Source organism: Oryctolagus cuniculus, chromosome 17 (genome assembly GCF_051225735.1).
Source record: "Oryctolagus cuniculus isolate XC-2025 breed Fujian yellow rabbit chromosome 17, ASM5122573v1, whole genome shotgun sequence".
Lineage (NCBI taxonomy): Eukaryota > Metazoa > Chordata > Mammalia > Lagomorpha > Leporidae > Oryctolagus > Oryctolagus cuniculus.
Genome location: NC_142883.1, coordinates 63,655,629 through 63,674,785, shown reverse-complemented (window position 1 = coordinate 63,674,785; position 19,157 = coordinate 63,655,629). Strand labels below are relative to the sequence as shown.

Here is a 19,157-nt window from a genome sequence, read left to right as displayed (position 1 = left end):
CAAGCAGTAGCAGTGCTGGGACTTGGACCCACACCAGTCTGACCCCAAAGCCCGTGTTCTTCCCGCCCCCAGCACACACACACACACACACACACACACACACCTTACCCAGCATTCCTTACTGCTGATTCCTGGGCACGGTGGCCTGTCCACACCATCAGGAGGCCTCTCTCTCTCTAGCCAGCCCTGAGCCACCGCCCCCACCCAAGGCCACCCTGCACGGGCCATCTGAATGCCACGGGTTGTTGTTTTTTTTTTTTTTTTTCCTTTTAAAGTTTTATTGAGAGCTTCCATCTACAAGTTCTGCACCCCCCAGCACAGCGTCAGGGGCCGGGCTGGGCCAAAGCCAGGAGGCACGTGGGTGGCAGGAACCCACGGCAGGGACCTCCCAGGTCTGCATTTAGCAGGAAGCTGAGTCAGGACCAGAGCTGGGTGTGAAACCCAGGATCTCCACTGTGGGACGCGGGCATCTTAATTGGCACATTAGCCAGCAGCCCAGCCCCCACACCCACACGGGACACAGGGCCGAGGGTGCCAGGTGTGCCTAGTGTCCTGCGTCCTGGGATGCTCTGTGGGTAGCTTGGAATTGGCCACAGTGGGAGTATGGACACCCACCCATCCCCCGGAACTGAGAAAGAACCACAAAGCAGGGCTTCCCCCAACCCCTGCTGTTAAACACTCACCACGCGTTCTTAGGGGCTGGGCCAGGCCCCTCAAGAACAGAACCTGGGGGCGAATGTAGTGGTGCAGTAGGTGAAGCCACTGCCTGGGACACCAGCCTCCCACGTGAGAACCAGTTCTGCTCCACTTCCCATCCAGCTCCCTGCTAATGTGCCTTGGAAAGGCAGCAGAAGATGGCCCAAGTGCCTGGGCCTCTACCATGCAGCCCGAGCTGTTGCAGCCATTTGGGGAGTGAACCAGTGGATGCAGCCAGAGGCAGGCATCAAACACGTGATGTGGACATCTTAACCTGCATCTCTCTCTCTCTCTCTTAGATTTATTTAGGCAGAGAGAATCTTCCATGCATTGATTCGTTTCCCCAAACCAATCCAAAGCCAGGAGCTTCTTCTGGGTTCCCCAACAAGGTCTTGGAACATCTACTGTAGCAGAGAGCTCTGTTGGAAGTGGAGCAGCCAGGACTCGAACCGGCGCCCTATGGGATGCCGGCGCTGCAGGCGGTGGCTTTACCCGCTGCTCCACAGCGCTGGCCCCGAACCTGCCTCTTAACCATCGGGCCAGCTGCCTGCCCCTGCCGACTGACTGCAGACATCGCCTCAGTTTCTGTGCTGTGCTATCTGCAGCAGGTCGCCAGGGGGCGCCGTTGAGTCCCAGTTCCCTCATCTGTGGTGGGATGACGACACCTGTGCTATGAGGATTAAATAAGGCGGTGCCAGTCCAGGGCCTGGCACAGAGCAGGGGACAAGGAGATGTTGGCAGTGTCACCCGTGCACAGATGGGCGTCGCGGACATGCAGACGAGACCAATGATGCTGGGGTTAAGCTGACTCCCAACTCACCCTTGCAAAGTGAGTGCTTGTCTGCCAGGATTGTCCGTACTGCCAAGCTCAGGACAAATCCCCAGTGCCGGCCGCTGGCCCACTGGCCTCCTGCACAGGGTGACAACCCCAGCCACCAGCCAAGCCCGAAAGCTTGTGCCAGATGGGTTCCAGGACCCCCTGAGGTCACATCCCTGGATGCTCAAGTCCCCTGTGTAGAGTGGCATAACACAGGGCCAGCGCTGTGGGGCAGCAGGTTAAGCCACCATCTGCAGTGCCAGCATCCCATAGGTTCGCCAGTTCAAGTCCTGGCTGCTCCACTTCTGATCCTGCTCCCTGCTAATGGCCTGGGAGAACAGCAGAAGATGGCCCAGGTGCTTGGGCCCCTGCACCCATGTGGGAGACCTGGAGGAAGCTCCTGGCTCCTGGCTTTGGATTGGCACAGCTCTGGCCATTGCGGCCATTTGGAGAGTGAGCCAGCAGATGGAAGACCTCTCTCTCTGTCTCTCCCTCTCTCTGTAACTCTGCCTCTCAAGTAAATAAATAAGAATAAATAAATCTGAGGGGGGGAATGGCATAACAGGAGGACACTTCAAAAAGTTAGTGGAAAAGTGAAATTAAAAGTTTCGGAGTCAGGATGTAGCCTAGCAGTGAGACACCTGCATTGTTGCCAGGCTCCACCCCCCACCCCAGTGCCCTCCCAGTGCGGCCTCTGGGGGCAGTGGTGACGGCTCAGGTAGTTGGACCTCTGCCAGCCACCTAGAAGACCTGGACTAAGTTGCTGACTCCAGGCTTCAGCCTGGCCCAGCTTTGGCCCAACCCAGTCCTGATCATTGTGGGCATTTAGGGAGGAGACAGCAAATGGTAGTCTCTCTTTTGCCTCTCAGATAAATAAATTGGTGTTTAAAAAGATACCTTTATCTTGGGGCTGGTGTCCTGGCACAGTGGGTTAAGCCGAGGCCTATGTCACCAGCATCCCGTATTGGAGTGCTGGTTCCAGTCCTGGCTGCTCTGATCCAGCTGCCGCAAATGCACCTGGGAAAGCAGAATAGGCCCAAGTGCTTGGGCCCCTGCCACCCGTGTGGGAGACCCAGATGGAGTTCCAGGCTTCTGTTTTCAGCCTGGTCCAGCCACAGCTGTTGCAGCCATTTGGGGAGTGAACCAGCAGATGGAAGACCTCTCTTTGTCTCTCTCACCCTCCTCCCACCATCATTGTGCCTTTCAAACAAATAAGATAAATCTGGTTTTTTTTTTTTAAAAAAAACACTTTATTTGGTGTAAATAATTTTTTAAAGATTTATTTATTTTATACAAAAGAGTTACACACACACACACACACACACAGGTCTTCCATCCGCTGGTTCACTCCCCAGATGGCCACATCAGCTGGAGCTGCACAATTCATAGTCAGGAGCCAGGAGCTTCCTCCGGGTCTCCCACGCGGGTGCAGGGGTCTAAGGACTTGCGCCATCTTCCACTGCTTTCCCAGGCCACAGCAGAGGGCTGGATCGGAAGTGGAGCAGCCGGGACTCGAGCCGGTGCCCCTATGGGATGCCGGCACTGCAGGCGGCAGCTTTACCCACTACACCACAGCGCCGGCTCCATCCGTGAACTTCTTAAAGTACCCTTATATTTGTGTGTAACTTACACCCATCCTTCCGAGTACTTTAAAGTATCTCTGGATTACTTCACAATACCTAAGCGGGGTAGATGAGATGCACACACACAGAGCACTGGATAAACCCGGAATTGCTACGCGGGTGGGAGGCCTGAGGCTAGGGGGGCGTCCCTGAGCCCATGGTCTGCTGCCTCAGAGCTGCCGGTCTCCTCCGAGCTCTGACCCAGCGAGCGCCGCCCACAGGGGTGATGTGGTGAGCGTGTGAGGCTTCCAGAAATAATCGCAGGCTTTGCCCCGGGGGTGCGGGGGGCGCGCCGCTTGCTGCCGGCCCGCGGAGCACCAAGTCCCCTTGATGGCCTCGCTCGCGGAGCGCCCACCGCCCAGCCCAGGCACCGGACAGCAAAGCCTCTTCACAGATCCGCCCCTTCCCTTCCCCCAGATCTGTCCTTCAACAACATCGAGGTCATCGAGGGCCTGGACAGCCTGGTGAACCTGGAGGACCTGAGCTTGTTCAACAACCGGATCTCCAGGATCGACTCCCTGGACGCGCTGGGCAAGCTGCAGGTGCTGTCGCTGGGCAACAACCAGATCGACAACATAATGAATGTGAGTGGCCGACATGCACACACCCGTGCGCATGCGCGGGGCTCAGACAGGGCGGGGTCTGCCGCGTGGGCAGGTGCACCTGGAGCATCGCAAGTCTTCTCCCCCCTACCCCTAACCCACCTCCGCGTCGCTTGACAAGCCGGCTTAGTCTGCCAGGGACCCGATCGTGTTGGGACAGCACGCTTCACAAAATCTGTCCGTGACTGCCCGTTCACAGCCTTTGCCACGGCAACCTCTCGTTCTGCCCCCTCGGTCTCTGGCTCATTTAGCCAACGTTTGCCTGCTGGGTGCACTTGCTCTGTTCTCAGTGGGGACAGAGCTGGGCAAGGCGGGTTCCCCTCGGGGCTGACCAGCCCACAGGTTAAAAGAACCTCCGGTGTCCCGTGTCCGTGGACGCGGGGGGCATCTGTGCGACACTGACAGTGGTCATCTCCAGGGAAGGCTGGTTGGCTGCCCCTGCACTCCCCACAGGGGGCTCCCAGCTCAGCAGGCTGGGGCTGAGACCGCCCCCCCCCAATAGCTGGGGGTCTGGCAGCCTCGGGAAGGGGCCCACATCAGAGGTGACCCAACAGAGACCTTCCCCTGTGGTTCCTGGCCAGGGCCCCTGGGAGCTGCCCCGAATTCCATTACTGCTTGGGTCAGATGGATGGCCTGGGCTGGAATCCCAGCTCTGCGTGAGGCTGACTGAGATGGATGGCCCGGGGCGGCGGGGGAGGAGGTCAGTCACCCAGATGGTCCCTATACATAAATCCATCCATCCGACGGGGCAAATCCTGGAGGCAGTGTAGTCTCAGTAGTCTGCCCTGTATGCCCCATGGAAGCCAGCGTGCTTGTCGGGGGTCCAGAACTGGCTGTACAGCCTGCCCCCTCCCTGCTCTGCTGGGGTGGGGGTGGGGATGGGGGAGATCCACCGTGGACCAAGGACGTGGCCTTGGATCAAGGGCTGAGATTTTAGCCACCTCCCAGCTGTCTGAGCTGGGGCCAGCGTCCACTTGCCCATCTGTGAAATGGGCTCAGCCAGTAGAGCTGTAGCGAGGACCGAGTGGACCCCAGAGTGTTCAGTACCTGACATGTGTGAGAGGCAGGGTTGCTGGTTCCCAGAGTCGGGGAGAGAGAAGGCCCCTAGGGAGAAGCGGCCGGGGCCAGAAGCTCCTGCGGCCAGGCTGCACCCGGGGTCCTGGAGACCCCCGGTTGTCTCCACCTAGCTGTATCCGAGTGCCTGGCTTTGGGTCCTGGCTCTGCTGTCAGTTCCAGCGTCTTATGCTGTGCAGCCTGGGAGGGTGGGCAGGTGACGGCTTCCGTGCCACGTACGTGGGAGACCCGGATGGAGCTCCTGGTTCCTGGCTTCAGCCTGGCCCAGCCCCTGGCTGTTGCTGCCATGTGGGGAGTGAAAACAGTGAATGCAAGATCTGTGTGTGTGTGTACGTGTGTGCGTGCGCCTTTGAAAGGCAGAGAAAGAGAGGGGAGGGGAGAGAGAGCGAGCTCTCCTCTGCCAGTTCACTCCCCAAATGGCCACAACAGCCGAGGGGAGGGCCACATCGAAGCCAGGAGCCGGGAGCTCCACTCAGATCCCCCACTTGAGTGACAGGGATCCAAGCGGGTGCTTCCCAGGCGCAGGGGCATGGAACCGGATCAGAAGCAAAGCAGCCGGGACTCAGACACTACTCCAGTGTGGGGTCCCCAGACAGCATCTCAACCCATGAGCCACAGCGCCCATTTCAAAACACGCAGACTTTGAAGCAAAATTCAAGGCCCCCACGAAAGAGCCTCTGTTACCCCCTCACCCTCTGTACCTGCGTCCCTGGCCGAGACCACAGCTGCGGCCAGGCATCCTGGCTCTGTCCAGCTGCCCTCCAAGCCCCGCCCTCATGTCCCGTCTCCACCCCCGTTAGCAGCCCACTCCGCTGCCTGCGCGATATTCCGATGCCACGCGATGTACTTCCCCCGTCCCTCGGAGGTGGACGCTGAAGTTGCTCCAAGCTGGTGGCATCACACAGACCACCTCAGATGTCCTTGAACCCCAGGATGACCTCGAGCAGGGGTCACGTGTGCCTGGGTCAGCCCACATGTAAGATACACTCCCGGCGAGGGTTGCTGGACCAGAAGGCAGGTGCATCTTCAATTTGGATGGCTCTCTGCCAGCTCGGCCTCCGGGGAAGTGGAACCCCCCGGTGTGGCCCGCTGCCTGTCAACTTTCTGTAGCGCGCTCGCTTCTGAGGCTTTTCTCTTTGCCTGCCAACAAGCTGAGAAATGGAATCTCACCGGGAGATCTCTAAAAAATGAAATCAGGCCCCGTCTTTTCTCATACACGCTTCAAACTCCACTGGCTTCCATCATCCTTAGAGCAAAATCCAAACCCTCGACCACAGCCTGCATGTTTTTTTTTTTTTTTAAGATTTATTTATTTATTTGAGAGGCAGAGTTTCAGACAGACAGAGGGAGAGACAGAGAGAAAGGTCTTCCATCCGCTGGTTCACTCCCCAGATGACCGCAATGGCCAGAGCTGGGTCGATCTGAAGCCAGGAGCCAGGAGCTTCTTCCAGGTCTCCCACGTGGGTAGCAGGGGCCCAAGCACTTGAGCCATCTTCTACTGCTTTCCCAGGCCACAGAGGGAGCTGGATCAGAAGTGGAACAGCTGGGACTTGAACCGGTGCCCATATGGGATGCTAGCGCCACAGGTGGAGGCTTAGCCTACTGTACCACAGCACTGGCCCCAGCCAGCCTGGTCTTACATGAACCAGCCCCTGACCTTGTCTCCATACTTGTATCAAGTCTTTCCTCCATCATACTGCAACTGCCCCAGCCTTTCTCCGTTCCTGGTGTACCCTGAACTTGTCGCTGCCCCAGGGCCTTTGCCCGTGCTGTTTTGGCTCCTGAGAAAGTGCTCTCCTTGCACTAACACCACTGGCTCCCTCCCGTCTCCCATAAATGCCACCTCTCACGGTCAGTGCTGTCTTTATGTTCCTTGTAGCACTTTGCCTAGTCTGTGATTATGCTACTTAATTTTTAAAACACTCCCAGCACCACCCACCGTGTAAGCTCTGGGGTCCCCATGGGCTTTGGTCTCCCTGGGCACACACCTGAGGCTTGCTGCCTGCTTGGTTGTGTCTGCTATTTATTATGACTGACGGCCTTGGGCGCAGTTCCGACACTGGGCGCTGGGAGGCGCTGTGCGCTGCGGTTCTAGCGCAGCTGCGCATGGCTGTCTCCCGCTGGCTGGCCGCCGGTCTTGATCCATTTGATGGATGAGATGGGGTGGGGGTGGGGCATCCACGAAGCCCTGCCCCGAGGGCCCACAGACGACAACCACCACAGCCCTAACTTGGCTTCTGTGTCTGGATGTCAGGCGCCTTTCATCTGGGCCTTGCTTTACGACGGCTGTAACACACGTAACATCCCTCCGCTCGTTCCTCATTCTACACGCACTGAGGCTTAGGGGAACTTGCCCAAGGCCCCATAGCTGGGATTGGAGCTCCCGTCTGTCCGTGCCTGATCCAATATCTCAGGGCACTACCTAGTCCCCTACCTGCAGGCCTGGACCCCCACCCACCCACTCTGCACCTGTGCCCCGCCCCCCGCCCTGCCTGAGGCCTGAAGGTGCCAGGGCCCTCCCGGCTGCAGGGAGAAGGCGGGGGTGTGTTTCCAGGCAGCCAGGACGGAGCGTCCTCTCCTCCCCAGCTCGTCTACCTGCGGCGGTTCAAGTGCCTGCGCACGCTCAGCCTCGCCGGGAACCCCATCGCCCAAGCGGAGGACTACAAGATGTTCATCTACGCCTACCTGCCCGACCTCGTGTACCTGGACTTCCGGCGCATCGGTGACCACATGGCACGTGTCTTCCCCCTCCCCCATCCCCGTGGGGTCCCGCAGCACCTGCGTGGGTGCCCTCTCGCCCAGGCTCCCAGCAACCAGGGCTCCCCCATCTCTGCGCATTGTCCCAAGGCCACCTCGCAGCCACTGTGTGGTTTCCTAAAGGAAACAGTGGAGAGGGCTCCCCCCTACCCCCTGCACCCTGGTCTCTGTGACCCCGGGAGCAATATTAAGAGCTAGCTGTTGTTGGGCGTTCATCAATCAAGCCCATGGCGCCGTCTCACCACCAGCCAGCCGGGACCCCGCTGTCGTCCCAGTGGCCAAACTGGCGCTCAAGGGCGGGGACTCCAGTGGGCGGGGCTGGAGCTGGGAGTCAGTCCCTGTGAGTGAGCTGCCTGCCTGTGGGAGGGTCTTCCTGCTGCCCCCTGCCTGCCTCCCTCCCCGCCCCCCATCCCCTGCTGTGAAGCCCTTGCTTCTCACTCTGGGCCGTGCCATCCATTGTGGGAAGGGGTGGCAGGGGGTGGGGGGTACTGACCCATTGGGACTGGGGACCCATTGGGACTGGGGTGACACCTTGAGTTGGGCCAGCTGACCTGCCTGCTGGTACCTGTCCTGCAGACAGGAGCTGTGTTGAGGAGCACTAAAATGACCCCCCCCGGGGGGGGACACCTGGAGAGGCAGGCAGGAGGGTGGGCCCCCAGCCTCAACTCTGAGCCCCTAGAACCTACAGTGAGCGGAGCCCCCTCTCTCCTGGGTGGGCCAAGGTGCCGTCCAAGCACCGCTGTGGAGGCTTAGAGAGGAGGTGACCTCAGGGGGAGTGCCTTCCTCCCGCCACAGGCTCTCTCTTGTCCCTGCATGGGACCGGAAGCTGAGACTACAGCTGTATCTATTTTATTTATTTTATTAAAAAGATTTATGTGTTTATTTGAAAGTCAGAGCTACACAGAGAGAGGAGAGCCAGAGAGAGAGAGAGAGAGAGAGAGAGGCCTTCCATCCACTGGTTCACTCCCCAATTGGCCTGATCCGAAGCCAGGAGCCAGAGCTTCTGCCAGGTCTCCCACGTGGGTGCAGGGGCCCAAGCACTTGGGCCATCTTCCACTGCTTTCCCAGGCCACAGCAGAGAGCTGGATCAGAAGTGGAGCAGCCGGGACTTGAACTGGCGCCCATATGGGATGCGGACACTGCAGGCGGCAGCTTTATCTGTGATGCCACAGCAGTGCCTCACCCCTTTTTTTTTTAATTTTAAAGATTTGTTGGTTGATTTGTTTCTTTGGAAGGCAGAGTTACAGAAAGACAGAAGAGATTTCTCATCTGCTGGTTCACTCCCTAAATGGCTTGCAAACAGGCCAAAGCCAGGAGCCGGAAACTCCATCCGGGTCTCCCACGTGGGTGGCAGGGGCCCAAGCACTTGGGTCATGTTCCGGTTCCCCAGGTGCATCAGTAGGGAGTAGAGCAGCTGGGGCTCACGCGGGATGCTGGCATCGCAGGCCACTGCTTGACCCGCTGTGCCCGCTGAGCCACAGCACGGGCCCCGGAGCCAGTTTTAAAGGCAGCAGTGCTCTCAGATGCCTGGGTTGGCCACATACCTGTTTGAGTGTGCTCTTCTTGTTATGAAACCATGGGGCACCTTGGACCTGCACCTATAGAGAGCATAAAATCTGTTCTCTTTATAGTAATAAAAACATCATAAAAATAGGACAGAGGCAGATATAAGTTGTTTGGGACGCCCGCATCCCATATCGGGAGCCCCGGCTACTCCCCTTCTGATCCAGCTCCCTGCCGATGCCCATCCCAGGAAAGCAGCGGAAGACGGCCCAAGTACTTGGGTCCCTGCCACCCACTGGGAGACCCGGATGGAGTTCTGGGCTCCTGGTTTCAGTCTGGCCCAGCGCTGGCTGTTAACAGTGAACCAGCAGATGGAAGATCTCTCTCTCTCTCTCTCTCTCTCTCTCTCTGCCTTTCAATGTTTTTTATTTTAAAATCTAACAATAAAATAATTTAGAAAAGAAAGCCTCTCACTGAGCAGTGCCCCAGCCCCCCCCCCCAGCACAGCAGGGGTCGGGGGCTGGGGGATGAGGGGCAGGGGAGGGCGCTCAGGGTCCCAGAAGCAAACCAAGGCCCCCTCCAGACTCAGACCCTCGCCTAGAATCATCCGGACAAATCGGAAACGAAACCCAGGCTCTTGAAGGGGCCTTCTCAGCTCCCTAATTTCCCTGGGACCCCTCAGCCAACCTTGCCTTGTGAAGGGGGTCTGTCCGGCCCGGCCCCCTCCCCCAGCCCACGGCAGGGAGGGAAGTGGTGGTGGTGGGGACATCCAGGCGAGCTCCGCTAACGGTGCCACCTGCTGTTCTCCGGCCAGAAAGAGCTCGCAGAGGCAAAGCACCAGTACAGCACGGACGAGCTGAAACACCGGGAGCACCTGGCGCAGGCCCGGCTGGAGGCCGAGCAGGCCCAGCGCGCGGAGCTGGAGGCGCACAAGGTCTCTCGCGGACGGACACGTTCAACGCAGGCCCGCCGGGATCCCTGGGCGCCCTGGGAGAAATCGTGCCCCACGCACAGGCCACGAAGCCCTCCCCGCCCCGCCCACCTCCCTGGGGCTGGCTCCAACCACAGCGCAGACTCCCGGTCGGTCCTGTCCCGCGCTTGCTGGCGTACCCCTGCGTCCAACACTCTGGGCTGCGAGAGGGTGCTACAGTCTTGCGCCTTAAGACCCTCGGGCAGACGTCCCCTCCCCACACACCCTCCACCACGGCATGGCATGCCAGAAACAGGCTGAACATGGCCTCCCGCCATGAGCCCCACCCCTCCGTGCAGCCAGACCGAAGCAGCCTCGCACCTGCTGTTCCTTCTGCCTGGGAGGCACCCCTCCACCACCCCCTCCCGCCGCCCCTCTACCTCGGAGAGGGTTGAAGCCCAAGAGGTAGTGTCTGTGTTAGTGCCCAGCCGGGGGCCCGTGCCCAGCGCGTCCTCCCTGGAGCCCGCCTGGGTCACCGCGGGGCCCTGTTTCTGCCCGCAGGCTGCCTTCGTGGACCGCCTGAACGACTCCTTCCTGTTTGACAGCATGTACGCTGAAGATGTGGAAGGCAACAAGCTGTCCTACCTGCCCGGCGTCGGGGAGCTGCTGGAGACATATCCGCCCCGGCTCTCGCTGCCTCTTGTCTGGCAGAGCCTGCTCACGGAGCCCCCAGCCCCTGCTGGGACTGTTTCCCCATCCTGGGCCAGGCTGAAGTCAGACGCCTGGACCTCCATCTGGGTTTTCCATGTCAGTGGCGGAGGCCCAAGCACTTGGGCTATCTTCTTTTTTTTTTTTTTTTTTTTTTTTTTTTTTTTTTTGACAGGCAGAGTGGACAGTGAGAGAGAGAGACAGAGAGAAAGAGAGAAAGGTCTTCCTTTGCCGTTGGTTCACCCTCCAATGGCCGCCGTGGCCGGCGTGCTGCGGCCGGTGCACCGCGCTGATCCGATGGCAGGAGCCAGGAGCCAGGTGCTTTTCCTGGTCTCCCATGGGGTGCAGGGCCCAAGCACTTGGGCCATCCTCCACTGCACTCCCTGGCCACAGCAGAGAGCTGGCCTGGAAGAGGGGCAACCGGGACAGAATCCGGCGCCCCGACCGGGACTAGAACCCGGTGTGCCAGCGCCGCAAGGCAGAGGAGGGCTATCTTCTTTTTCCAAATTTATTTATTTATTAGAAAGGCAGAGTTACAGAGATGCAGAGGCAGAGACAGAGAGAGGTTTCGCATCCATTGGTTCACTCCCCAAATGGCTGCAACAGCCGGAGTTGGGCTGATCTGAAGCCAGGAGCTTCTTCCGGGTCTCCCACACAGGTGCAGGCACCTAAGGACTTGGGTCATTTTCTGCTTTCCCAGGCCATAGCAGAGAGCTGGATCGGAAGTGGAGCACCCAGGACTAGAACCGGCGCCCATATGGGATAACAGCACTGCAGGCAGAGGCTTTGCCCTCTGCATCTGCACCACGGCGCTGGCCCCATGTTAAGTTGTTATAGCAGAAGGTTCATGGGTACCAGCAGTCACTGGGCGAGACTTGACACCTCAAGGCCTTCGCAGCCTGTTGTGCGGGGTGGGGCTGGTGGAGCCGCTGTCCGGCAGGTGCTCTCGTGAAAGTGGCCCAGCGGGTGTGTGACAGTCCCTTTGATCAGGCACATCTTGCACTGCCAGCCCCCCCCCCCCCGCCCCGCAGCCTGCCTTGGCTCTGCTTTGCCAAGGTATGACACGGATGACTCTGTTTTCAAATCTTGACAATTTTCCCAGTGGCAGTGGCGGGGCCAGGACTTGAACCTGGATCCTCCACTTCCACCCCTGGCCCCTCCACCCCCACCTACCCCACCCCAGCACAGCTGAGCAGCAAAATGGGCCCTCTGCCCAAGAGCCCATCTCGGTCACACACCAGAGACAACACACACCACCTCATCCCCTGGCCAGGGCTGGCTCCTCGGGCTGCCAGCCCCTCCCTGTCCCGCCAGGTCCCCAAGCAGTCTGTTTGGGGCCTGCTCTGCCCTGTGGGTTCTGCCCGTGGTCCCCAGCTCCTTCCCCCACCAGGCCTCCGATGGTGGCGAGACCTCAGCCACACCATTACCCTCTGAATCTCCAGTGCCAGGTCTCTGGGCCCCTCAATGGCTTCCTCCATCAGACAAGACCCTGAGTTCGAGTCCTGCACACACACACGTTCAGCGTAGCAAGCCCTTGCACCCTTGTGGCCCTCCCCGGTGGCCTGCTCCAAGGGAGAGAGACGCTGCCCTGAGCTTCCTTAACGCCCACCCACCTACAAGGACAAATTTGTCACCATCTGCGTGAACATTTTCGAGTACGGCCTGAAACAGCAGGAAAAGCGGAAGATCGAGCTGGACACGTTTACTGAGTGCATCCAGGAGGCGATCCAGGAGAACCAGGAGCAGGGCAAACTCAAGATCGCCCAGTTCGAGGAGAAGCACTCGCTGGTAGGGCCCGCCCCTCCCGAAGCCGCAGCACTGCGCCCGCCGAAGGGCTGCAGCACCTGTGCCCCTGCTGGCCCTTGCGGCCCAGGCCAGGGGGTCACGCAGCCGCGAGCAGCAGAGCCAAGGCCCAGCCCACTCACCGCCTCCCCTGCTGCTCCACTGTGGCCACGAAGGTGGGGCTGTGGCTCCATCATGTAACATGCCCAGGGGTTCAAGGTCATCCTCGCCCTGCATGACCTCATCTGTTAACTGTCGCTATTTTATTTTATTTATTTGTTTGGAAGGCAGAGTTCAAGAGGGGCAGAGAGAGAGAGAGAGAGAGAGAGGACTTCCATCCGCTGGTTCACTCCCCCAAATGGCCACAATGGCCAGAGCTGAGCCAATTCAAAGCCAGGAGCCTGGATCTTTTTCCAGGACTCCCACGCAGGTGCAGGGGCCCAAGGACTTGGGCCATCTTCCACTGCTTTCCCAGGCCATAGCAGAGAGCTGGATCGGAAGTGGGGCAGCCGGGACTTGAACCGGCGCCCATATGGGATGCCGGCACTGCAGGTGGCAGCTTTACCCGCTAAGCCATAGCGCCGGCCCCAGGACGTCCTTTTTTATTTATTTGAAAGGCGGAGCGGCAGAGAGAGAGGGAGAGAGACAGAGAAATCCCAGCCACTGCATCAAGCTCTCCAAACAGGGACAGGAGCTTCCCAGGCATTTAAACAGGGAGCTGGATCAGAGCAGAGCAGCCAGGGACTGGAACTGGCGCTCGTATGGGGTGCCAGTGTCTCGACCCTGGCCCCACACTTGTGACGCCTCTTTTCTGGTCCCAGTGGCCATTGGGTTTGGGATGGCAGGGGGTCAGCCGGTCAGTGCTTCCTGGAGCAACAGGTACCTCTGGGGAAGCAGGAGCAGCTAGAACGGGGCTGATGAGGACTCTGCTCCCAGGGTCTGGAGTGGCTGCCTCCTCCTACAGGGCCACCAGGCATGAGCTGACTCGCCTGAGCCTGGGTCCAGGGCAGTGGAGCTTGCCCAGCTGCACAGAGTGGGCGTGGGGCCTGGCGCCCTCCTTGAAGGCCTTGTGGGCGTGGCCTGCGGGCACTGGGGCTGGCCAGAGCTCCCCAGGTGTTTCAGAGTCCACTGTCTGGGGAGATCCCAGGACCCACAGGCCCTGAAGGCCCCCTACCCCTCCCCGTTGCACGTAACACGTGCTGCTGGTACACAGTGACTCCCACAATGCTTGTGGCCCAGCTGCGCCCCGCAGAGCCGTTTTATTTTCTCCTGAGCAAGGCGAGCTGCACCTGTCTTCCAACCATCGCTGTCTCCTATTCTGTCAACTACGTCTGCCTGTGTTTGCCCTTACCCATTTTTTTTTTCTATTTGGTTTTTGGTTTCTCGGTCTTTCTCACTCTCTGTGCCTCTTTCTTTAAAAAGAAAAAAAATTACCATATAGGAGTGCTTTAGAGATTTCCAGGTGAGCCCTGTCTCCGTGAGATGAGTCGCAAACATTTCCCCCACTTTGCTGTTCGTCTTGCCATCTTGTCTGTGTTGCATCTCACCATTGCGATTTTTATTGCAATTTTCACTTTATTTGAAGCAGGGTGGGGACAGAGAGAGAGCTTTCACGTACTGGAGGGGTGAGGAACATCCAGCCCAGGGGCCACACAAGGCCCTCGAAATCATGAAGTCTGGCCTTGCCGAGGCAACCATAGGCAGGACTCAAAATCCAGTCGATCTATAGCAGGCTAATTAATTTCATATGGGCCATGAGTGATATTACAAATACCCAAAAGGCCCTTGGCAGAAAAAAATGTCCCCCATCCCTGCTGCTAGTTCCCTCTCCAAATGTCCCCTCAGCCAGGTATGGGTCTGGCTGAGTTGGGATCTCCCACGCGAGGCAGGGACCCACGTGCTGTATCGATCACCAACAGCTCCCCAGGGTGTGTATCAGCAGGAAGCCGGATCAGAAGGGGAGTAGCTGGAACTCGAACCTAGCACTTGGGTATGCGAGGTGGGCACCCTGAGCAGAGACTCAACTCCTGCACCCAGCGCCCACCTGGCCACTCAGTGTTAATTTTTTTAACGTGGTATTTGTCAGTCTGTTTTGTTGCTAGTATTCGGGAAGGAATTCTTCACTCAGAGATCATTGGAAAAACCCCGTGTTCTTTTATTAGCCCTTCCATGGTTTGCTTTCTTTCTTTCTTTTTTTTTAAAGATTTATTTGAAAGAGCTACACAGAGAGGAGAGGAAGAGAGAGAGAGAGAGAGAGAGAGAGAGAGAGAGAGAGAGAGAGAGAGAGAGAAATCTTCCATCCATTGGTTCCCAATTGGCCGCACTAGCCAGGGCTGCGCTGATCCAAAGCCAGGAGCCAGGAGCTGCTTCCAGGTCTCCCACATGGGTACAGGGGCCCAAGGACTTGGGCCATCTTCTACTGCTTCCCCAGGCCACAGCAGAGAGCTGGATTGGAAGTGGAGCAGCTGGGACTCGAACTGGTGCCCATTTGTGATGCCGGCGCTGCAGGCAGTGGCTTTACCCGCTACGCTACAGCGCCGGTCCCCCATGGGTTTATGTCTTTCATGGGAATCTTCCCTCCCATCAGGTCAGGGAGCCAGCTCTGTCTTTCTCCCGATGGGGAAACCATGATGAGAACAGCGCTCATCCCTCCGAATCACGCCCAGTTACTCTGTCCTCCGGCGGGACTGACGCCAAGCATCCACGAGACAAGTGGACGTGGCACCTGGCACCGGGGGCGTTCCGGGCCTTCCCTGGTGACAGCTGGCATGCAGTGCCACCCTCAGCCTGGCTCGTTCTCTCCCCCCGCCAGAGCACCCTCTCCCTCCAGACGGGTCCAGGATCCACGTCTCCCACTTGCCCCCTGGGGTTGCCTGTGGGTGCGGCTGCCTCTTCCCTGTCCAGCACCTCTCCTGACCTGTGCCTGCTATAGGAGCCCCTGGAGCCCACGGTGTGTGCCAGGCCTCCCGCACAAGGCCCATGGTCCCCAGGACCCTGTGAGCGCAGGAAGCCTGGGAGACGCTAAGCGGCCGTGCCAAGCTTACACTGCACATCGTGGGTCAGCTCCACCTGACTCCGATATTACAGGACAGACAAAATTGCTTGTGTGTCCTCTTTGGGGGGAGGGGTCTCTGACCAGGACCAAGAATGAAATACCTTGAGGACCAGGTGTCGTGGTGTTAGCAGCAGGTTAAGCCACCGCTGGAGTCAGGCTATCACGTATCAGGGTGCCTGGTTCGAGTCCCAGCTACTTCACTTCCGGTCCAGTTCCTGCTTGTGCTCAACTTGGGAGTCAGCAGCAGCTGATGGCTCAAGTGCCGGCGTCCCCATCACCCGTGTGGGAGACCTGGATGGCATTGCAGGCTCGTGCCATCAGCCTGGTCCAGCCAGGGCTGTTGGGGGCATTTAGGGAGTGCACCAGTGGATGGAAGATTCTCTCTCTCTCTCTCTCTCTCTCTCTCTCTCTCTCATTCTCTCTGTCTCTCTCTGTGTGTGTCTCCCTCAAGTAAATAAAAGCAAATACATTTTTTAAAAAAATGCAACCTGGCCGGCACCCAGGCTCACTAGGCTAATCCTCCGCCTGCGGCGCCGGCACCCCAGGTTCTAGTCCCGGTCGGGGCGCCGGATTCTGTCCCGGTTGCCCCTCTTCCAGGCCAGCTCTCTGCTGTGGCCAGGGAGTGCAGTGGCCCTGCACCCCATGGGAGACCAGGAGAAGCACCTGGCTCCTGGCTTCGGGTCGGCGCAGCACTGGCCATGGCGGCCATTTGGGGGGTGAACCAACGGAAGGAAGACCTTTCTCTCTGTCTCTCTCTCTCACTAACTCTGCCTGTCCAAAAAAAAAAAAAAATTGCAACCTGCACGAGACAGATGAAGAGGGGAAAAGCATACATATTTTATTCCATGATGTGCACATGTACATTTTATTTAGTGATCTCTATATTACGCACCAGAGTAACGGGAAGACCCAAAGACACAGCTGGGGCTGGAATCTTAGCACAAAATTGGACAAAGAGCCGCACCCTGTGAAAACGACCAAAACAGTGTGGTTAGACCAGGGCCGGGCACGGCGGCGCAGGACCAACGGACAGAGAAGGCTCACGTGCGCAGTGGTCCCTTGGCCCCCCGCCTCCAAGCTCTGGTTGCTGGGGACAGCAATGGCTTCTTCTTGGGGCACAGGAAAGGGCACGTCTCACCTGCTCTTTCAAGGTAAAAAAGTGGAGGAGACAGATGACTTCTTGCAGCTGCGGTCTTCAAGTGTCTTCGGCTCAAAAGCGATCCACATGGCAAAGTGGTGTGGCGTAGGGGGTTGCGCTCAGAAGCCCCCCGAGCCCCGGCACCTTCCACCTGGCCCTGCTCGCAGGGACAGAAACCCACGCGAGCAGCGGCGAGCCCCGGTTGGTGCCCGTGAGCCTGTGCTTCAGCATTCCCCCTTTTTTTTTTTTTTTTTTTTGACAGGCAGAGTGGACAGTGAGAGAGAGAGACAGAGAGAAAGGTCTTCCTTTGCCGTTGGTTCACCCTCCAATGGCCGCCGCGGCCAGTGCGCTGCGGCCGGCGCACCGCGCCGATCCGATGGCAGGAGCCAGGAGCCAGGTGCTTTTCCTGGTCTCCCATGGGGTGCAGGGCCCAAGCACCTGGGCCATCCTCCACTGCACTCCCTGGCCACAGCAGAGGGCTGGCCTGGAAAAGGGGCAACCGGGACAGAATCCGGCGCCCCGACCGGGACTAGAACCCGGTGTGCCGGCGCCGCAAGGTGGAGGATTAGCCTAGTGAGCAGCGGCGCCGGCTAGCATTACCCTTTTACAGACGGAAACTGAGGCAGGAGAGAGGGCCGGTGGCTTCTGCAAGCTCGCAAGGCTGGCACCTGCCGTGGGGGGGGGGGGAACCTCAGCTCTCCCGCGCGGCTGGCTCAGGCCCTGGCTTTGTCCCGCAGAGCCTAAGCAACATCCGCGAGGCATCAGAGCTGCCCACCGCGGAGAGGATCGCGGAGTGCGACCAGGACATCACCGAGCTGTTCAACGCGCTCATGACCCTGGAGATGCAGCTGGCGGAGCAGCTGGAGGTGAGGCGGGCCCGGGGGGATGGGCGGGCGCAGGTGCCACCTGGTCCCGCAGCTGCGCGCGCACCTGTGACCCGCAGACCACCCACCCACCCTGGGCGCGCGCCCCTGTTGCACACTCGGCGCCTGCCAGCCCGGCGTCTGCTTTTCGTCCATTTAAAAAACTCAGACGGGAAGGGGTCCTTGCAGGGGAACTGAAGAGTGAGCCCCTTCCCACATCACCTTCTCCCCCACATCCTGGGAGAGCCCCGAGCCTCCTCCGTGGGGAAGGGTTTCTGATGCGACCTCAGGAGCGGGGCCGGGTGCCCACGAGACCAGGCGGGCCACCCCACCCCCACTCTCACGCGCGCGCACGCAGCTTGGGGACCAGACCGAAGCACCTGCCGCTCAGCACGCGGTAGAAATGATACCCGGATGGCTGCCGGAGCAGCCGGGCGAGCCTCGCGTGTTCCCCGGGAGGAGGAGCGCGGGCCCGGAGTGGGAAGGGATGTGACAATGACTTGAACCTCATTAGGGGCTGCCACGGCTGGGCCAAGAGGTAGCGCCGAATCGATACTCAAGTGATTCCTCCGCCGCTGGGGGATGGATTCCCCCCTTCCCGTCCCAGGCAGAGGCTGGCTCGCCCCCCCGCTGGGGACTTGCAAAGGCAGCTGAGCGCTGGCCGGCTGGCGGCCCTGGGGAGGGCTGGGCCGCGGCTCTCCCACGCAGTCCAGGCAGGGAGACCACGTTCCAACATCCACGTGTCCCCCGGAGCCCAGGCACTGCCCCATTTGTGTTACCAGGGAGCGGCTGGGCCTGCAGACCCGTGCTCGGCCCCCTCCCCCCTCCCCTGTGCACCTGCACCAGCTGCGGCCCACCGCGGATCAGGCGGGGCGGAGGGGGGGGGGGTGTCCGCGCTCCAGAGGGAGCCAGCAGAAGTCCCCACGTAGGCCTCTGTGCCCTTCTAAGCGCAGGAAGCAACAATGATGGAGAGAGTTCTGGGGTAACAGCCAGCGCTCGCGGCGGCGGGGCGGGGGGCACTCTGCTCAGCAGCCTGCAAAGCATTCTGTGGGGAACCCATTTCACAGATGAGGAAGTCGAGGCTCGGGGAGGTCAGGTGACTTTCCCAGAGTCACACACAGTGGCTGCCTCCAGCGTTTGTCTGTTGAGTGTGTGTGTGTGTGTGGGGGGGTTGAGAGGAGTCAGGCTGTGACAGGTGGGCCCGGCACAGGGCACCGACATGACACTTCGGAGGGTGCTGGCGGCGAGTGAGTCGGGCCTGAGAGGGCACGGTGGCTGGTGTGTGAGCGGGCAGGCGGCTGCTCGGTCCCCAGGGTGTTTATGCCGTGGTGCTGGGCGTCTGAAGACGCACGGTGACTGTGCGTTCTCATTTCCAGGAGACCATAAGCATGTTTGAGAGGAACATTGTCGACCTGGTGGGGCTCTTCATTGAGAACGTGCAAAGCCTATATCCTAGCTGCTGCGGCCCAGGGTAGGGAGGGCTGCCCTGGCCTCCAGGGGGAGCGAGGGGTTTAACACGAGGCCAGGAAGGGTGAAGCAAACCCAGCAAGGACCCCTTGCCGGCAGCGTCTGCAGGGTCATGCCCTCGCCCCTCCCACCCAGTGCCCTAAGCTCCTCCCAATCAGTATCT

At 59.5% G+C, this 19,157-nt stretch overlaps 1 protein-coding gene across 7 annotated transcripts in view; it reads left to right on the top strand.

Annotated features, from left to right (window-relative positions):
- LOC138843228 (dynein regulatory complex subunit 3) overlaps nt 1–19,157 on the top strand; it is a 33,515-nt gene that overhangs the window by 6,716 nt on the left and 7,642 nt on the right. For 5 of the 7 annotated variants that reach the window (XM_089317086.1, XM_089317082.1, XM_089317084.1 and 2 more), the window contains 7 exons: nt 3,553–3,719; nt 7,341–7,544; nt 9,886–10,005; nt 10,543–10,655; nt 12,303–12,477; nt 17,402–17,530; nt 18,904–18,974. In XM_089317086.1, coding sequence (XP_089173212.1) covers nt 3,553–3,719; nt 7,341–7,544; nt 9,886–10,005; nt 10,543–10,655; nt 12,303–12,477; nt 17,402–17,530; nt 18,904–18,974 — 979 coding nt within the window. The remainder of the gene's footprint in view (nt 1–3,552; nt 3,720–7,340; nt 7,545–9,885; nt 10,006–10,542; nt 10,656–12,302; nt 12,478–17,401; nt 17,531–18,903; nt 18,975–19,157) is intronic. The other 2 variants (XM_089317087.1, XM_089317083.1) reach the window with 1 other exon arrangement.